Genomic DNA, 20,507 nt, shown 5'->3' on the forward strand with positions numbered 1-20,507 from the left:
TTTGGGATAATTAGTGTTAAATTTCTTGTGATGCGCAGATTGGGAATGACTGCCTCGGGGCTGGAGCAAACCTTTCCAGAGAAGGGAGAGGCCCCTTTCCCTGTGGTGCTGGTCCTTGGTGGCCACAGGGATTTCTGGTGAATAGGGGCCAGGAAGAAAATGGTGTTTGTTGTGTACCTAAAACTCAGCACGTCTCGTGCAGGTCCTACACTCCACGTGCACAGACTTTGGTGTTGCACCACTTGACCAATAATCCTGCAAGGGAGGGTGCTCCCCATAGCAGAAAGGAGCAATAACTTATCCTGAGCCTGAGTTGGCCAGACTGTGCCAGGAGTCGCTCCTTTATGCCCACAGACCCTGGTCCCTCCCAATCACTGGGCATCAGCACCCCAGGATTGTAGGATTGCTTTTTCATTGCTGCAGAGCAGAGGATAACCCCCCGAGGGTACAGCTGTGTGTGTGAGTCACTGTCTCCAGCCAGCCCTGAGCAGGGCCTAGCAGTAATGCTCAGTAAACACTTGGTGAGAGATGCGTGACTGAGCAATCAAAATGCAACAAAGTGAATGGTCCAGCATAATCTGAACAGGTACTGACCCCTCTCACCTCCTGAATGGCTCCCTGTTTCACTCGGAGTAATGCTCAAGGCCTTAGGATCCATGTGATCTGTAATCTTTACCTTCTGACCCCAGCTCCTGCATTGTCTCCTCCTTAATGCAGCTCTACCACACCAGCCTCCTTACTGTCCTTCAAACACTATGCAGGCTCCTACCTGAGGACCTTTGCACTTGCTGTCCCCTCTACATGGAGCCCTCTTCCCTCAGATATCAGATGCTTCCCTCATTCATTTCCTTAGGGCTCATCCCAACTGTCACCTCCCCGAAGAGGCCCTCCCTGACCACCTCATCTAAACTATCAACCGTGCCACTCTATCCTCTTATTCTCACTCTACTTTTTTTTTGGTAATTCTTATCACCACATGAAATTGTTCTTTGCCTATCTGTTCACATGTTCACTGCATTTCCCCCTCTGACTGTGTGCTGCTATGAGTTCCATGTGGATCTCTTGCTTTGTTTATTCCTGCGTCCCCAGTGCCGACCACGGACTCTGGCACACAGCAAAGCCCAGTATATCCTCGTGGAACAATAGAACAGAGAGAGGGGAAGTTGGACTCGGCCAAACAGCAACATCTGTGCTATTTTTCACAGGAGAAAGGAAAGCAAAGAACTTTAGTAAAAGAACCAAATTTACTGTAGTTTAAGGCAAATTCCACACGGAGACTGTCTCGGAGACGGGCACAAGACCAGACAGCAAAGAAACACCACCATCATGCATGACAGGGAGGGAAGCGGTGCTGGGCAGCAGATTGGGTGGGGCCTGGTCTGCAGTGGGCTGAGGGGCCCCATGCGGCAGGCGGGACCGGCATGCATGACCTGCTCCCGAGTGGGTAGAGTCTGGGTGGGCCAGGGGTGAGGTCGCCTTTCTCACCTTTCCCACATCAGAGACAGGGGTTTGGGCTCAGATTCCAGAACCCAGGACTAAAGGGTTAGGGTAGATTTGGGGCAACAGGATGACCCGAAAGCCAAGACGGCCTGGGGGATGGGTTGCCCTGGCCGAGAGTGGGAAGGGGAAGCTGGGCTTGGAATGCATGGACCCTCAGGACATCAGAGCCAGAGGAAAAGCGGGGCCCATCTCATCAACTCTCTTGCCTTACAGATGTGGAAACTGAGGGCCAGGGGGTTCCCACGGCAGGCAGGGGTGGAGGCAGGGCCTGAACCTAGAACTCCTGTCTCCTGTCCCCATGGGTAGAGGAGCACGTGGGAGTGCCGGAGCTGGGATACTCTGTGCCCAGACCCCCAGATGGGCAGCAGAGGTGTGGGCACCAAAGACTCTGGGTAGCCTCTGGGGGGCAGTGGGATGCCTGCAGCCAGAGTCAAGTGTGGAGGTGCCTGTGGGCTCACACAGAGACCTGTGGCTCTGGGTGTCTGAACCAGCACCCCCTCACGGGCTTGAGAGGCATCATAAGGGACTCTGTGCCTGAAAAGTCTCCATTACTGGCCCATCCATGGCCTGCAGTTCACATCCCAGATGCCCCTTGTGGCTCACCACCTGAAATTATTCTGTGGGCTCTCGTCCCACAGGACCATGCCTGGGCGGGGTCCCATACTTCATGTACAAACCCCTCATGGGGCTCACTGGATACAGGGCACAGGGGAGATACTGGGCAGGAGTATACCAGGTACAGGAGTAGACACCATAGGAAGCTGCTAGGAGAAAGGGACTGGGAGGAGGGAGGCCAGTCCAGGCTTCAGGGCTACAGGAGAGCAGAAGGGACTGCCCCGGTAGGCTGAGGGGACCCCAATCATCTTGATTGTTAAAACTTTCCTAGCCGGGCTAGAACCCAGTGACAGGCAAAGAAAAGCTGGGGTCCAGAACCCCATTCCCACCACCTACCCAGATGCCCCAGCCTGGATTTGAAAGGAAGTGAGGCCAGAAAATTGGGGAGGAGACTCCATAAGCCCCGCCCCCTGCCTGGGCTCCCAGGCACACAGATGTCCCAAAGGCTGGGCTCCCGACTGTTGTGGGGGAAGCCTGGGTATCCTGCCTACCATTCTCCAGGCCTCCCCAGGGCCCAGCCACCTGCTGGCTCAGATGTGCGTGTGCAGCGGGGATGCAGGGGGTGTGCGTTCAGGGGACTGGGGGGGCGAGCTCGCGGGGGCTGTTGGCGGAGGTCGGGGGCGGATGCCCTGAGCCTTCATGTAGGAGACCAGCTGATCAGGGATCTCCGCCAGCACATCGCGGGCCAGGCGCGCCATGCTCAGCACGTGGTTGCCGGTGCGGTCCACGTAGTCCCTAAAGGGCACGAACTGGCCAGCAGGAAAGGCAGCGTCAGGCCCCAGCCCCCCACCAGAAACTCCAGACCTGGGGTCCTGTTTCACCCTCAGCTCCACCCACTTCACTCAACTTTTTCCCTCATGGTGAGCTCCCTGAAGGCCAGTATGGTAGTCACTTCCTTCACTAGCCCACACCTCTCCAGGGCCTACTCCTCCGTGCCAGGACACACCACTGAGCAAGAGCCCTGAACCTCAGAAGTTTTGGCACCAACCAGAGGCACCTCGCGGGCACTCAGGAAATAAGGAATGAATCCCTGACTTCTGGAAAACAGACCCTGGGGTCTCCACCCACCTCTCTGGCAGAGCCCTTTGTCTCTGTCTCTTTGGCCCTACTGTTCCTCTTTGCTCTCCAGGGCCAACACCTGAAGTCAGGTCCCTCTGGTTTCCTCCCAGGGGAGTTCCTCTACACCCCCCCATTGCCTCAGGCCTAATCCCACCTCCAGGACTTTGCCCACATGGGTCCTGCCTCCCAGATTCCCTGGCTCTGGCTTCTACTCCCTTATCTCTGGTATGGAATGGAGTGCCATGCAGGGAATGGTCCTTAATCTACTTTAATTTTTTTCAGCCCAGTGGGTTAAATGTCAGGGAGACTGTCAGTTTTTCATTTTGAATCTCCTAAGCACAAGGGACTCGGTCTGCAGGAGATTCAGTGAGGGGTGAGCACTCTGAGGGATTCCCTGAGGACAAAGATCCATCTTCTCACTAAACCTGCATCCTACATGGAGGTGTTAAGACACTCAATGAACTGGGTAGTGCCTGTGGCATCCTCTTGGAGAGGATTGTGGCAAGGCTCAAGACACGGCCTCCACCTTCTAGGGGTCTGCCATGTCACTGGGAAGGTGACCAGGCAGAAGCAACGGGAGGTGCATGTAAGCAGGCCTGTGTTCTGCAGGAGGCCATGGCAGCCTGGGGGCACAAGAGGGCAGGTAGAGCATTCTGGTGAAGGAACAAGTAACATGTTAGCGGTGAGTTAGGGGCTCAGCACAGAGAGAAATGTGACCGTAAGACTGACTCTTATTCCCTTCTATGGTGGCCAGCCACTTTAGTGCTCCCAGTATCCCCCCTCCAGGACCCTTTCCCAGAGAAACCCCCACAGGAGGTATAAGGCAGGGCTAGCTAGAGAGAGGTTCTTGCATTTTCCGTGGGGCAGGCAGGTCTGGGCTTCACCTGGACAATGTCCCGCTCAGCCAGCTTGCCCCGGGAGGAGATCCGCACGTCATCACCGTCCAGTTCCACCATGGCTATGGGGGGAGGAGAGGCATGGGGGAGGGGGAATTGGTGTTGGACATTTGGGCTGGCAGGAGAGTAGACTTGGCCTTCAATCCTTGGCCAATTCAAGGCAGAGACCACCTGCCTAACCCCCATGCTAGAGATCAGGAAACTGAGACCACGTAACAGGAGGAGCCCAACCAGGTGAGTCTCTGCACAGCATCCCCACCCTCCTAGCTCGTGGAGTTGGAGAAGAAAGGAAGAGTGACTTGGGGCCTCCTCCCCACAGCCTTGGGATGGGCATGGGGTGCACACCCTGACACACCCATCCCTGTGCAAACAAACACACCCTCACGCCCTGCCTGCTCACCCAGACGTCACACATGCCCAGGCGTCAGCTTTCAGTCATTGGGAAGACTCATTCCAGGGGCTGAAGCCTCTGGGGAAACATCTAGGGTGATGGAGACTCACCATCGAACTCTGCCTGGCCCACGCCGATGATGATGATGGACATGGGGAGTTTGGCAGCCTGGAGGCAGCATGGGGAGCAGGGGGAGAAACTGAATTCAGCTGGGGGACCAGTTAAAAGAAAGGGGAGAGGGCCTCCCCGGTGGCGCAGTGGTTGAGCACTGGGTTGCGAAGCTGCCCGCAGCCTCTGCAGCGCCGGTTCGATCCCCAGCTGCTCCCCGGCCACCGGAGGAGGGTCCCACATGGCGCGCAGACCTCTCCTGCTGCCCGCTGCTCCCCTCAGCAGTGTACTTCGGTCCTTCTGCCTGCTCTGCTCCCTGCTCTGGCTCTGGTGAATTCTCTCGCCCTCCCGCGCTTCTGACTGTACCCAGTGCTTGTATGTATAGATAAATAAATAACTCTTTAAAAAAAAAAAAGAAAGAAAGAAAAGAAAGGGGAGAGCATGGGTAGGGACAGAAAGGGTGGTCAAAAGAAGGTAGGAAGCCGGGGAGGACAGGGAAGATGTGGGGGAGAGAGCCATGAAGGCACGGAGACACAGGAAAGCGGGGAGGAGAGGGAGCTAGGGCAGCCAGGATGCAGACCAAAGAAACGCAGGTGGAGCACCAGAACAGAAGAGGGGTGGAAAGGGAGAAAGGCTGAAGGGGAGCTGGGTCACCGGTTTATTTCTGCAAGGCACCCCCACCCCTTTTCTGCCCCCAGGCCTCTATCCTGTGCGACTCTTATAGGGAAGACCACCCAGCCAGAGGGGCCCTGTCCCTGGACCTCCCAAACTCTGGGTCTGCCCCCATCCTCTACCGGGTCAGGTCAGACTGGGGGCTGCGGCAGCTGTGCTAGAGATGGGCTAATGAGGGAGTCCCGGACAACTGGAGAGAGTGTCCACCAGGGTGACTCAGAGGTGGGTTTGGAGCTCACCTGCTGGCTCTTTCATCAGCCAGACACCCGGCCCCCACCCCACACCCACAGCTGGTCTCTTCCTCCTGACTCAGCAGGAGAAGCCAGGAATAGGGTGGTGGTCCCAAAGGACGGGAGGGAGAACACGCCCAAGCTATGCCCGTCTCCCTAAAGAGCAAGAGGGCACCCCCCTGGAATCTGCTGGGTTCCTGTCCCTCCTCTGACTGGCCTCCCACCTCTGTCCCAGGCCCACAATTCCTCTCCAGTTCCCTGTCCCTCAGCCCCAACCCGCAGCTCACGTTGACAATCGCCTCCTTGGTCTGCGCCATGTCCGAGATGACCCCGTCGGTGATGATGAGCAGCACGGAGTACTGGGAGCCGTCCTGCACGGTGGCCGCGTTCCTGGGGGAGGCCGGGGCACGTGCGGCAGGACTCTGGGCAAGTCAGCCCCTTCCCCACGAGAACACTTAACACTTTATAGGGACAGCTCTTAGGTGGAGGGGTCACCCCAGGGCCAGGGCTCCCTGAAAGCCAAGTCAGTGGGGAGATATACTCCCTCCCACCTTCCTGAAGTGACAGATGCAGCAAGACCGACCTTGTGAGCTGTCGGGACAGGGGTCCAGGGATGGGAGCACTTACCTGGCCACATGGGTGACCACAGGGGCGAAGTTGGTGGGGCCGTAGAGCTGTACGGTGCGCAGGCTGTGGTGGTAGGCCTCCAGGATGCCATCGATGCCACAGCACGAGGGGTTCTCCTGGTTGCCATTCTGGGGTCACAGAGGATGGAGAGGCTGAGCCCAGGAAGGAAGGAGGGGTGGGAAGATGGGCAGCTGATGGTCTCTGGAGGCAGAGCCAGGGTGCAGGAGGCCAGTAGGCCTGGGATCTTCTAGACTCTTCTCTGGTGGGGTGTGGGGAGGAGGAGAGGGTGTCCCCAGGGCCCCGCAGAAAGGGCTGCACAAGCTCTCAACCAGCAGAGTCCATGCCTGCTTCTTGCCCCGCCCTCTCTATCAGCTCAGAGCCCCCCAGCAGAGCCTGGCCACTTCCCTGGGGGTTCCTTGGGCAAACCAGCACACCCTAAACTGACTACAGGGTCTGAGCAGCTCTAGAAGAGCCAGCGACTAAACCATCCTCCTGTGTCCTGTGCCCAGCACAGTGCCTGGCACTCCAGGGACACATGAGGAATGTTTGCTGTGAGCAGTGGAGTGGGAAGGGAGGGAGAGGCGTCATTTCCATGGGGCCTCCGTCACAGCACCAACTCAGGGAGTCCCTGGATTTACTTGACTTGCCCAATCCATACCCCTTCATCCCCTCTTTGGGATTTTGGGGCATAGTTCAGCCTTGGCTCCACTTTACCTCCACCTGGCCTTGTCGGGCTAAGGAGGCCAGAACCTGCTATGGGTGACTGCAGACAGGGCAGTGGGGGAGGCGCTTATGAGCAAAGTGGGGAGTGGGTTTCTGGAGGCCCTGATACAAGCCCCACTGCACATAGCAGGCAGCTTACCTCTCCCCCGAAAATACTGCACCTTGAGTCCCCAGGTGGTGAGGACAGGAGATGCCCCCATCCCAGTCTGGTCAACCCTCTGCCCTTTCTCCGGGGACCTCCTACCAGCGGGAACTCGTGGGACACCCTGCCATCAGGGGGCAGCTTGGCCCCGAAGCCAAGGGCGGGGAACATCTTGTCACTGTCATAGTGCTGGATGATCTCCCCGACGGCGGTCAGCGCCAGCGCGTAGGCGTTCAGCTGGTAGGGGCTCATGTAGTGCAGGGACGTGGACTGCGAGGGGTTCCCTGTGACACAGGACATAGAAACATTTGCTGGACTCCAAGTCGCTCCAAACTCAGAGTGCAGAAAGGGGTGTCCAAAGGCCTCCCTTTTATCTACTTCCCCTTGACACTTTCTCTTATCCCATATTCATTCCTTTAGCAAACCCTGGTTGTGGCGCCTTCGAAATATATCCAGAACCCCACCTGTTGCTCCCGTCCCCCACAACGCCACCATCCTCTAGCTTGTGGGATGGCAGCTGCCTCCTAAGTCATCTCCCTGCTTCTATCTGCAGCCTGCAGTCCATCCCCGGCACATCAGCCAGGGGGAGCCTGTCAGACCTGAGGCAGCTGATCACAGCTCTTCTCTGCTCAAAGTCCTCGTATTCACCTGCCATTAAACCCAAAGTCCTTACGAGACTCCACATGCCCGTCTCCTACCATCCTCCATGTCACTCACTCAGTCCCCGTCTCAGGGAGGCTCACAGGTCATCCCCGTCTCTAGCGCCCTCAAAAATGGCTGTTCCCCTGCTCTGGGCACTGTTCCCAGATATCACATGGTCTACTCCTTCACCTCTTCCAGTGACTCAAGGGTCACCTTCTGTGTGGCCTTTCCTGAGGAGCGAATTGAACGTCACGGCCCCTCCCAAGCTCCTATCCTTTCTCCTGGCTTGAATTTTCCCCACAGCTCTTATCTCCACTAAAGTCATCATATTTTGCATATTTGTTGACTAATGAGAGGCAGTACAGCATAGACTTCCAAGACACCAATCCTGTCTCTACCTCCTATTAATTGTATGACTTTGGATAAGTTCTTTAACCTCTCAGCCTCAGCTTCCTCATCTGTAGAAGGGGTTTTAATTGTCCCCAGTTGTAAGATTGCTGTGAGGATTACATAGGTGTTGTTATTACAACTCTCGTCATTGACATTATCACCAAGGCCCCTCCCAGCTCTGCCACCCTACCACTCTAGGAAGCTGGGACTGCAGTCCTGGCAGGGGTTTCTGACACACACACACCCCCCCAACCACCACCACCAGAGTGCGAGACCCGGGCATCTTCTGCCTGACACAGTAATGAGCACCGAGCACCGCAAAGGGAGCTTTAGAATCCAAGGAAGATGGTGATGTTTCTAACAGCATTAACTTCACTGTTGGGATTGCTCCTAGTGACCTGGTCACAGCCCCAAACTAGAGAAGGTCAGAGGGAAGCAAGCCGAGGCAGCCCCAGCAACGCCGAGGCCCAAGCCCAGGGCTGCGTGCCTGCCCTCACCCAGGACCACAGAGCTCAGTGTGACTCTAGCTCTCCCCTCCAGATGGTGGGATAGACACAGAGGACTGGGGTTTGATCCTGTGAAGAAACGCCTCTGCTCCAGGGCTCCTCATGGAGACAGGGTGTCCTCAAGGGCAAGGCTGTGCTAAGGGTATATAGGCCCAGAGTCCACAGCTCTTAGTGATCTTGGTCCAATCTGGTGATACCTTCGCCACTTGGATGGTATCTTTGGTCCTCCAGAGGCTCAGAGGCTCATCTCCAGTGAGGAGAGGAGAGAGAGCCGCAGCTCTAAGATGTCCTCTCTTCCCCCATGCCGTTCCCTGCCCATCCCCCCACTCACCATTGGAGGCGGTGAAGTCGATGGCCACTGTGAAGTTGATCTGGGTCCTAGCAGAGGGAGAAGGGCAGGAGAGTTACCTGGACAGAGGCAGGCCAGTGGGGAGGCTCACAGGTCAGGAGGGAGCTGAGAAACCTGGCTTCCACCCCAGCCTTGCTGCTTGTCAGGTTTCTGGCCTTGGGAAAGTCATTCATCTCTTTCCAGTGCTAGAAAACTGGGGGAGTAGTGCCAGCCTCACCCTCCCCCCAGTACTGTTGTGAGCATCAAAAGAGTTAAGCAGCATGAAAGGTCTTTGAAGATGATCTTGTACTCTGTGGGCACGTGGTTATAATTACTTATTTCCTCCCCAACCCTGCCCCTGGGCCCACCTGAGGCCAGTGATGTAGGGTCTCACTGCATTTCTGGCTCAAATTTGGAGTCAGATTTGGGGTTAAAATTAATTTGACAAAGAAGACAAATAGACATCATGCATCTCCTGAGGGAAGAACAAAATACCACCTTATAGGTGTGTCTTGCCAAGAACATTGCACTTGAATTCCGTTGAGCTTCTAGAGCTACCTACCAGTTGTTTATGGGTAAATACAGGGGACTGAGGAACAAGGGAAATGACACCATGGGGACAAAGCCAGCAGTACCCAGGCTGCAGGAAATTGTAGGAAGAGAGGCCTAAGGAACAGCAGCCTGGGATCCTGTGGGCACTTGTGAGGAGTCTCAGGCCCTGTAGACCTACTGAATCAGAATCCCTGGGTTGGGGGGCGTGTGCAGGAATTTGTTTCAGCAAACTCTTCAGGTGCTTGGAGGAATCAACCAATGAAAAGAGAATGAAGAGACCAATGAATCAATTGCAATATATAGCTCTTTGCCTGGATTTCTGATTTGAAAAGCTAATTAAAAAAAATTTTAAGACAACTGGCGAAATTTGAACAGTGACTAGATATTTGGTATTAAGAAATTGTTTGATTTAGGAGTGTAATTATGGTACGGTGATTACAAAGAGAGTCCTTATAGTTTAGAGATACACCCTGAAGTATTTGGGTGATGAACTATGTCTGGGATTTGCTTCACAATACCTGGATGAAGGGGAGAGTGCATGGAACAAGACTGGTCATGAGTTGGTAACTATGGAATCTGGGTAAAGGGTACTTGGGGGTTCATTTTACCACCTCTCCACTTCAGCTTGTATTTTTCCCTAACAAAAAAATTAGGTTTTGAGGATTCAGGTTCAGGGTGAAGCTGTCTAAAGATTTGACTGTTCTAGACCCTCATCTCTCAATGTGCTAGCTGCTGACAGAACAAAGCTACAAGACACAAGGCCCTGGTAAGGTCTAGTCTTAGGGTTCTCACATTGCAGTGAGCTAGTGTCACCGGCAGAGCTTAGTTAAAAAGAAGATCCCAGGACCCATTCCCAGGGATGCCAATTCACTTGGTTTGAGATGGGCCCCTAGAATCTGCTTCCTTAGCAGACATTCCTTGTCCTCATCCAGGGATTCTGAGGAAGGGTTCTCGGATGAAATGTGAGGAAACCGTTCTGGTGATTCCAAGTTGGGGCTAGTTACGATATAAGATGAGGCAGGGCTCATCTCATTGGCATTTAACAGATGGTCTCTATCAGAAACTACAGCCCTCTCTCCACTTATCACAGTTTAGCTGCTGCCCATGTAGTCTCCACCTCCCTTCCAGAATCCCACCCTGACTCACAATGGTCAAGGACATGGGTAGCAGGAGATCCAAGCCAGAGAAATCCTCCCAACACTCTCTCCCCCCTCATCTGCTGCCTGAGGGCAGAGCATCCAGTGGACTCCACAAGAGAGGGAAAGGGAGCCACAACGTGGCAAGAACCTGGGTCTCTGACTGACTGCATGGAATATCTTCCACCCGACTACCCTGCATGTGAAAACCCTTCATTCATATTACACCTTGAGGTGGAGGGATTTTTGTTATAGCAGTTCATCTACTCTGATCATCTGTTTTTTGTTGTTATCTCTCAGTGTGAAATATAGAGACTGCATCTTTGTTAGAGGAAAGGAGACATATGGAAGGTAAGAACTCTGCTAGGGGTGGTGGAGGCTGAAGAGGTGGGGACAGCCTTGGGAGGGTGGTTCTGGCCTACAGGATTACAGCTAAGGGACGTTATCAGGGCTTCCAAATATCTGGTGAGGAGAGGCAGGCCTTACTCTATAACCACTCTTCCCTTGCTCTGGGTTCTGAAAGAACTCAGGGAAGGAAGGGCCTGGAAAGAGGTGCTTTTGTGGGAAAATTAGTCCCTGCAGATGCTCCTCTCCTGCCTAAGGGCAAAGCAGGGCAGAAGGCAGGCTGCTGAGCAACTAGCTCCTCCTCTGATGTAAGTGCAGAAGTGCCCACACCCCTCCTCCTGGTCCAGGTGGGTGGAGTGGGGGAGATCTTCCCTAGACAAATGCCGCCATCCACTGCCTGCCTGGACACGCAGGGCAGGCCAGCTTGCTCTCTCCCTGGAGACAGTTCTCTCACTCAGGTTCTCCCCAGAGTTCCCAGAGAGGCATGGGGAGGGCTGGCTCTGGTGTCTAACCTGCCCAGTGCTCCTGGCACCACAGGACCTCACAGCACCCAGCCCTTTAACTCCTCAGGCTCCACCTGAGTCAACACAACACCCCTAGTGGTAAAGAGGGCAGGGCTAGGTCTATTCACTACTAGGGGAGAAATGCAGCACATGGCAACAATGGAGCCCTGCCGTGACCAGGCTGTGGCCCCTACAAGTTGTGTAAAGTGAAGAAACATCCTCACTCTAGCTGTGTTCTCTAAGTTGAGGGCACCATGCAAATGAGGAGATAAATGGGTGTGTTGGAGAAGGAGCCATTTGTGGGGGGAGGGGAGGGTAAGGGTAGGGTCTGGAATGGCTCAGAGGGGCAGGGAGGCCTCTGGGTGACTGGAGGGAAGGTGTGTACTCAGCTGATAGAAGGAGAGACTGCAGGTTCAAGGCGGCAGGGAGGGGAGTCACGGGAGAGTGAATGCGGCTTCCCAGGACCTGACGCTTCCCTCTGCCCCAGAGAACCCAGCAGCCAAGTTACTTGGCTAGGATGAGTCTTTGGCAGCTGCCCCTACCTGTCTCCTTTCCAGACAGGTGTAGTTACTCACCTGCCTGCACCTGTGGACTCTCGGCTGCCCATGCCCTGACCTGGCACCTGTGCTGGCAGAGCATATGCTGGGCGTCCTAGGACCTCGCCTTGGAGTCAGGCTTCTTTCTATGAGCTCCTGGCTGGAGCCTCCAGGCTGCCATGCCTACCTGGGCCTGGACTGACCCCTCTTGTTCTTTCTGTTTCAAACTAGTGTTTGACAACTAGTGTTGACCACCTGCTGGCCCTAGGACCATCCCCTGGCTCATGCCCCAGTCTCTCTGGCCCCTTACAGATCCCCGATGACCCTGAACAGGTGAATCACTGTTCCCCTCCCCACCATCCCACCCAGAAGCAGCAGAAGCTCAGAGCTGGGAGGAAACTTACAACTCAACTCACCTAGTGCCAACCCCTTTGTGTAGGAAGGAGGACACTGATGCCCAGGGAGGGAGGGTAATCTGCCCAGAGCAACCCAGCAAGTTCATAGCAAAGAGGGGCCAGAGCCTGGGCCTCCTGACTCTAGTCCAGGGCTCTTCCCACTTCCCCAGGCCCTTTGTTCTTTTTTGTCTTGGTGCAGCTGCCACCTCCCAGCCCCATCTCTGCAGGGGCACCTGACATGACACAGGCAGTCTCTGTGTTCAGGGGCCCCTCAGAGCCAGGGGCATCAGGGCTCTGGGTGACTTGTCTGAGTTCAGACACTGGGTTTCTGCTCAGAGGCCCGGATGGCTTTGGCCAGGGCCTCAGAGACGCCAGCGTGGGGCCTGGTTCTGTTCACATGGAGGTCTGGGGCCCTCTCCTGAGACATAAGAATCTGGCTGCATCTCTTCTCACCCTCCTTTGATGTAGTCAAGAAATGTGCACTCCGACTCCACAGCAAAGGAAAGCAGCGTGACCTTGAAAACAAAAGGGAGCTTGGTCAGCGGGGAGCACAGCAGAGGCAGCCGGCTTGCGGACAGCTACGGGGCACTAGCCATGTGCCAGTTTTGTGCACAGCTGCACACAGCGCCCATAGCAACCCTCACAAGTACTATGCTTAGCCCCATTTTATAGCCAAGGAAACTGAGGCTGAAAGAGGGGATGCACTGAGCCCAAGGACACAGCGGGGATGCGAATGAGATGGAACAGGGTTTGCTTTCTCTAGACCCTGAACCACTGACCTCAGTGCCAAATAGCATCCCCTGGGCACTGGGAAGCACAGGGCCTCACGCCTGAGCGTTTCCCCTGAGTCAGCACCAGCTTCTAGACCCAGGGCCCTGGCATGGGGTCTTGGGGGGCAAGGGGGTTTCCTGACACACTCTGCCAATGTTGACAAGTCCCACATTTGCAAGTGGGGTAACTAGTAATCCTACTAGTTACAAGTCCTACTAGTTACTAGTTACAAGTTACTAACTACAAGTCCTGGTAACTATAATCCCCTTTGGTCTGTGCTTACCTTACACCTTAACTTGTCCCATCTCATTCCTCTGGCACCTCTCAATCTCTAGCCTCTTAGACACAACACCGTCCTTTCTCTGAAGGTAACTGGTCAGAGGCCTCTTGGCCCACGCTCCCTGGTGGCTTTAGGATCAGCTTTGCCAAGATAGGCAGCTACCTGGAAGCTCATTATAACAATTTAGGATCCCAGTGGCAAGTGAAAGCTGAGCAGACTGAACCAATTAAATGAGGGAGATTGGAGTAGGAAACATTTTACCTGTGGAAGAAACTCCACTCCAGGATTTAGGGAGTTCCCCTCCCACCCTCCCTCCCCCGCCTACCCCACAGGTGCAGATTCATCCATCTCTGTTGACTCACTGGGTGGGCCAGGTAGGGCCTCTGCTTGACAAAGCTTATGAGCCATTAGCCCAAATAATGGGAGGGCCTGTGAGTGCTGAGCTGGGCCTTGGAGTCGCCTACCCACTGTGGTTAAGGTGTAAGGCACCTGGATGGCCAAAGCCCACTTTCCCAGAAATGGACTGTGGCAGGGGCTCCAACCTTGACTGATGATCATTAGATCCTTTGTGGCACTCTTAAAAAATAACCTCTTGGGGGCCTCCCCTGGTGGCGCAGCAGTTGGGGCGCTGGGCTGCGAAGCTGCCCGCAGTCTCTGCAGCACCGGTTCGATCCCCGGCCGCCGGGCGAGGGTCCCACATGGCGCGCAGACCTCTCCTGCCGCCCGCTGCTCCCCTCAGCAGTGTACTTCGGTCCTTCTGCCTGCTCTGCTCCCCGCTCTGGCTCTGGTGAATTCTCTCACCCTCCCGTGCTTCTGACTATACCCAGTGCTTGTATAAATAAATAAATAAATCTTAAAAAATAATAATAATAACCTCTTGAGGATGCCAGGCCAATTACTGAGCTTCTACAGGGGGGCTCTGGCCATGAATCTCCTCCACAAGTCTAACCTGCAGACGGGGACAAATACCCCTCCAGTCCCCAGATGAAGCTGTTCTCTAACCACCTAACAATATGGATTCACTCACGCTACTCACTGGCTACTCAAAGTGTGGTCCCTGGACCAGCAGTATCAGAATCACCTTGATACTGGTTAGAAATGCACATGGTAGTAAACTATTAAAATCACTAAACACAGGTTCCTGCGGCCTAGCCTGGCGCTCCTCAAATGGAACCCCTGGGAACTGGCCTGGGTATCTGTATTTTCATAACCATTGTGATTCTTCAGGGTCTGGGGTTGCAGTCTATCTGACACTGATGACTAAGTTTGACTGCATTAGATAACAACACTCCAGACCTCCAGAATGGGAGGGACACAAAGGGTATGAGCTTGGGTGTGTTTGTACTACAAAGACATTGGCTTGTCCTATAAATGCATTGTGGGTTCCACCTCAGGGCCTTTGCACATGCTGACTCCTACATCTAGAATTCCCTTTACCCAAGAGTCTCAATACTTGCTCTCTTGCTTCTTTGGAGCTCTGCTCAAATATTACCATCTCAGAAAAGTTTTTCTTGACTACCTTATATAAAATAATAGTTTTCCCTTTATGTTATTAAATATTTTCCCACATACAGTATATGTGTGTATGTGTGTGTGTGTGTGTGTGTGTTTTCTGTCTCCTCTACTACAATAGAAGCACCATGAAGACAGAGTTTTGGGTCTATCTTGTTCCTAGCTATATCCCTGTGCCTAGAACAGGGCCTGGCACATGATATGTTCGGTGAATATTTGTTCAATAAAGGTCTGAAGGTCCTGAAGATGGGCCCCCAGGAGCCACCGGGCTGTGACACTCCAGGATGATTGTGACTACAGCAGCCGCCAGCACTGACTTTAACTGCAGTGCTGAGTCCATCTCTACCACTTTCTAGAGGTGTGACCTTGCTTGAGTCACTTTCCTGCCTGAAGCCTTGGTTTCCTCTTTCATGACAAGGGGATGAGGATATCTGCCTCTCAGGGAAACAATCTAAGAAAAGCACCTAAATGGGGAATTTCCCAGAGTAGGGCCCATTAAATACTGCTCCTTTCCCTCTTCCTTCCTGCAGGAAGTGCCCCTGTGAGTTTCTCTCAGGAATTTCTCATTCTGTATCACAGTTGCTGAGCCACCTCCACCCTAGCCCCTGGGCTGGGCTGTTGCTCCATCGACTCCTCCCCTCCCCACCCCCAGCCCTCAGGGTCTGGTTCCCACACTCTGCAGACACACACGACTCCCTGACACCAGACTTAGCTTGGGGCTTAGAATGTCTACACCCAGGAGAGAAAGGGTAGCTAGCTACTCACTGTGCCAGAATTCACGTATTTCTTTTTCTTCATTTTCTTTTTTGGGTTTACCACCTGCAAGAAAACCAATTGCCACTTAAGAGCTTCCAAGCAGTCAGGGCTGCTTTCAAGGTTTCCAGGACCCCTGAGTGTGGCCCCACCCCCAGCAAGCAGAGTGTGGGGTGCGCAAACCTGGGGGCCCAGGGGAGGAGGATTTTGTGGGGAGAATGCATTTAGATTTATGAAACTAGTCTTCCCAACTCGACCCAACGTCCCACGACCAAACACACCAGGAATAATATTTATTTAACCTTCTTTCCCACTGTTCCTCCAAACACGCCCTCTGCCCAGAACAGCCAAAAGAGGCTGGACGTCTCGATGTCGCAAAAGGGCCCCTGTCTGTGCCTGCCCCGTGTTGGCTCACGCTATTCCTTGGACCTGAAACACCCTCCCCTGTCCCTCCACCAAATCCTATCCTCTGGCTCTTCAAGATCCAGTCCAAGGGCCATGCTGGGGACCACAGCTCCACCCCCATCACCCTTGCACTGCAGTTAGAATCTCCCTCCCTGTTCTTCACCTGCCAGCTTTCGTTTCAAACCAGACCTATCAGTGGAGACTATCACAGAGCTAGGTACATAGTAGGTGCTAAAAATAAACCTGTTGGGTTAACTCAGTGGTCTCAATTGGGCGTGATTTTTGCCACCCAGGAGACAGTGGCAATGTCAAGAGACATTTTTGGAGTAGTGAGAGGCAAGGGGTGTTTCTAAACATCACACAACACACAGGACAGCCCCCCACACAAAGGTGTCCAGTGCCAGGACAGTGATGTGGAGGCTGGGGAGCTGTGGGCTCCGTGACAAGGGCCCCCTCACCTTGGGAGCCCTCCACGGCTCTTTCATGATGCTTTTGTACTTGTTTGTGCCCGCTTTTGTGTGTGTGTTTTTCACATGGGACATCCAGGCACAATCTTTCCCTAATCTCCCACCAAACAAAGCAAGGCGATTTTCACACCATCTGTCTCTGCAAGTCTGTGGTGAAGTCATTTCCCCCCTCCCACATCTATTTCTGCTGTGGGAGCCAGCCTCATCTTTACCCAAGGTCTCTTCTGCCTTAATGAGGATTCACATTCATTTCTGGAGATAAGGAAACCAAGGCACAGAGACACCAAGAGGTTCTGTAAGGTCATACAGAGGGTCAGGTAAGTGACAGGATTAGAAACCAGGTTCCTGCCCTTAGGCTAGCGCTTCAGACCTGGTGCCTCCCTGATAACAATCACAAACACATCTTTTCATAAAGATGTGTGGGCTGGACATTGGGACCAAGTCCTCTTCTCACAGATCTCTACTCCAGTCAGAAAAAGAAGATAATGAGGCTACAGGGGACAAGAGCCACCCACACAGGAGAGCCAGATTAGTGTGAGGGAGGCAGAGGAAGGAGAGACCACTGCAGGAAGCACAATCAGTGAAGGCTTCCTGGGGCAGGTGGTATTGGAAGTGGACTTTGAGGGACAGGAAAGATTTGGGCATGGAAGGATGGAGGGCAGGCATTGTAGTCTGAGGAGATATGAGGAGTAGGGTACAGGGAGCTCAGAACTGGATTTCAGTTTGATTGCAGAGTCAAAGAATGGAAGAGTAAATTGAGCTGTTTAGAAGAAAGCCTAGAATGCCTAGTTAAATGTCCAAGCATCACCCACCATCTATCCAGAAACTTCTCTAAGTAAACAGATGTCAAGATCACAGCAGACTAGAATGCTGGGAACTGGTGGAGGTGAATATTAAAGAAGGGACACCTGGGTGATGTTCGCCAAGTTCTGCCTCCTAGCAGCTATGTGACCTTAGCAAGTTAGGTAACCTCCCTGGGCCTCAATTTCCTTATGTGTAAAATGGGAATAAAAGGCACCAACTTCTTAGGAAGGTATGGGTGTTTCCGATGGAGTCTGGAATGCAGTAAGTACTAAAACCATGTCAACTGCTACTTTTTATCACTACTCTACCACTACCCCGCCATTCCAGGTGAGTGGTGATGAAGGACAGGTACCGAGCTACAGACAAATCAATATTGTCAAGAAGCGACCACAGATCTTGGGCTTTGAGAGTGGCTGTGAGGTAGGAGAGAGAGACAGGTAGACACAGAAGGAAGAACTGGACTGGGACACAGATGGGAAGTCCGGATGGAAACCCAGGGCCTGGAAGAGAGGCTGAGAAAGGAGCCCAGAAAAGCTGTGGAGCAGCCACAGGCCCCTCCGGCTGCCCAGATGAAGGGCGCTCAGGGACACACTGTGGGGAGTCTTACTAGGTAAGCTGCTGAGATGAGGGCACCATTGAAACCCCAATGCTACACTGTGCCTCAGCTTCCCAATCTGTCCCATGTGGGTGTGAAACTTAGAGCTGAGTGCAGCTCACGCTGTTACTCCACGACAGCCCTCCCGGCTGAGGAGCAGGAGCGCGGACTTTCGGGCGTCTGGGTGTGGTCCCAAGACCTGGCCACAGACACAACCTTCCTTTGAAGTCGTCTGTGCTCTCCTTAAATTAGCCCATATGCCACATTTCCACCCTTAATGATCACTGTTTTCATGTAAAAGCAGTGTTTTGTTCTCAGACCTTCATGTGAAGTGGGCACTGAAGCGCCCCGTTGATCCTGGGGTTTCATGGGCGCTCCCCAGCTCATACCCTCCCCCACCTCCCAGCCTCTACCGCCAGAAATAGCCGCATCCCTGAGTTCTGTGTGGGGAACCAGTGCCCCCTAGAGGCCATCCAGGAACCACCCAACTCCTGGGCTGAAATTCCAAGCCTCTTCTCCCTGTGGTCACCACCCTCCTCCTCTCCTCTGGGTCAGAAGACATTGAGTGGCCCCCAGGGGCCAGGAGCTGTGCTGACTCGGGATAAACACCGAGTATGACAGCCCGTGCCTGAGACCGATGGTCTTTTCAGGGTGGGAAGTAGGATAAACAGGTAATAGAGACAGGGGCAGGGGTGGGGGGCACAGGAGCACCAGACACTGGGGGATAGAGTAGGTGTGCAGGCAGAGCAGGCTTCCTGGAGGAGAAGGTCCAGTAGATCCAACCAGGTGAAGGATGAGGAAACCCCAGAGGAGGCAATAATTGTGTGAATGGAACCACAGAGGCCAAGCTAGCATGGAGGGTCTCAGAACCTCAGGCAGCACGATCTGGCTGAAAGTGGGGATGGATAAGGGAAGGGGCCAGGGCCAGACCCTAGGGCCCCCTAAGGGTGTGGGGTGTATGTGTATGTGTATGTGTGTGTGTGTGTGCGCACGCCCACTGCTTGTGCACAGCTTGCCAGAGGCTGGGGCATAGTGTCAGCAGGAAGCTCCATGTAAAGGAGCTTGGATCTACCCCACAGGTTAAAGGCCCTGTTGGATCTCAGCTGATGTGGAGAGTCTTTCTGAATTTCCTCCCTGCTCCCCTGTGCGGTCCAGGCTGAGGTGCTGGGTGAGATGCACAGCCAGATTTTAAGCAGGGCAGAGGATGTGGCCAGGTTACCATTTAGAAGGAGCACTCAGGTTACTGAGTGGAGGATGGAAATCAGCAGGAAGTGGTTAGGGGGCTGTTCAAAGTCCCCATGCAGAGGAGATTATGGCAGCAGGAGTGGACAGGAAGTGAGGGGAACAAAGGTCAGAATATTCCCATGGCATAAGAGTTGGGGCTCAGCTGTGGATTGGATGTGAGGGTGGGAGGTGTCAAGGATGAACCTCCAGGTGCCAAGGACCTGTGAAACAGCTGACTGGCCAGGGGGCAGGAGAGCTGTGGGAAGGCTTTAGCCAAGGTGGTCAGTTTGGGAAGGCTGAGCGGCCAGCACACAGACAGCTAGAGAGACAAGCCTCACACACCCTGGGTGATGCCAGGGCCTGAGACTCTAGAAAAGCCTTCCTGAACCCAAATTGGATCCCCATCTGTCTGTCTCTGTCTCTGTCTCTCTGTCTCTCTGTCTCTCTCTGTCTCTCTCTCTCTCTCTCTCTCTCTCTCTCTCTCACACACACACACACACACACACACAAACACACACACAGAGTGCAAGGGCTGCTGTTAGCTTCCCAGCACTGCAGTTTCTCTTGTAGACTGCAAAGGAACAGGAATCAGCCCGAGAGCTGAGCCAAGCAGCCCGAGGAGTCAAATCCCTAAAAATGTCCTTGTAAGTGGCCAGAGACTGAACCTGTTTCTTTTTCTTGGGCAGTGGAGGTAGTAATTTGATTTCTTTGAAAGGGTCAGATCCCTTTCAAAGATTTCACCCACGCTTCATCTTCACAACAGCACCAGAAGTTCTTGTGATGCATGATCAGCACCTACTTTGTACCTGGCAGTGCCCAGGCCAACATGAAGGAGGCAAGAGAAAGTGCTGCCCCCTTGCCTGGCATGGGGAGCTTGTCTAGCTGAACAAAGACCTGCCCACCAGAACAGCAATAGAGAATGAGGTCTGTGTTCAGATTTGGACTCCAGGATGAAGGTCAAATCTAACTTTTCAACGTCACTGGCTGAGTGACTGTTTATAGAGACCATTTGTAGGATGATTGTGAAATCTCCTGGCACACAGGTGCTGAACAGATGATGCTGAAAGCTAACCCATCATATTTACGAGGGGCTGGACATTGTTTTAGTGACTTAGATAATCTCAGTGTGCATGGCAGAGTGGTTGGGGAATCTTGCCAAGGTCACATGCCTAATAAGTGGCAGAGTTGGGATCTGAATCCTCCTTTTAGGGCTGTAAGTACCTGCCCTTAAGTGGGTTTGGCATGAACTGTGCTGTCTATGAAGTTCAAAAGAGGGCGAAGTCTGGGAGGCCAGCATGGCTGGGAAGGTCGCTCAGAGGAGTGGGACCTGAGCTAGATTTGGAAAATGGGGAGGGCATCCCAGGAGGGAGAGCACACCAGCCAGGGCTCAGCGCAGAAAT

At 53.8% G+C, this 20,507-nt stretch overlaps 1 protein-coding gene across 2 annotated transcripts in view; it reads right to left on the minus strand.

The window, feature by feature from the left end:
- Positions 1-1,264: 1,264 nt before the first annotated feature.
- The window catches only part of CPNE5 (copine 5), a 96,850-nt gene continuing 77,607 nt past the window's right edge, over positions 1,265-20,507 (minus strand). For both annotated transcript variants that reach the window (XM_037519611.2, XM_054698750.1), the window contains 9 exons: positions 15,625-15,678; positions 12,750-12,811; positions 8,833-8,879; positions 7,066-7,247; positions 6,099-6,226; positions 5,759-5,861; positions 4,572-4,629; positions 4,059-4,132; positions 1,265-2,864 (listed from right to left, as the gene is read on the minus strand). In XM_037519611.2, the coding sequence (XP_037375508.2) occupies positions 2,646-2,864; positions 4,059-4,132; positions 4,572-4,629; positions 5,759-5,861; positions 6,099-6,226; positions 7,066-7,247; positions 8,833-8,879; positions 12,750-12,811; positions 15,625-15,678 (927 nt within the window). In that variant the 3' untranslated portion in view covers positions 1,265-2,645. The remainder of the gene's footprint in view (positions 2,865-4,058; positions 4,133-4,571; positions 4,630-5,758; positions 5,862-6,098; positions 6,227-7,065; positions 7,248-8,832; positions 8,880-12,749; positions 12,812-15,624; positions 15,679-20,507) is intronic.

The sequence above is a fragment of the Talpa occidentalis genome, unplaced genomic scaffold, assembly GCF_014898055.3.
Source record: "Talpa occidentalis isolate TD23 unplaced genomic scaffold, MPIMG_talOcc4v2.1 talOcc4.2, whole genome shotgun sequence".
Classification (NCBI taxonomy): domain Eukaryota; kingdom Metazoa; phylum Chordata; class Mammalia; order Eulipotyphla; family Talpidae; genus Talpa; species Talpa occidentalis.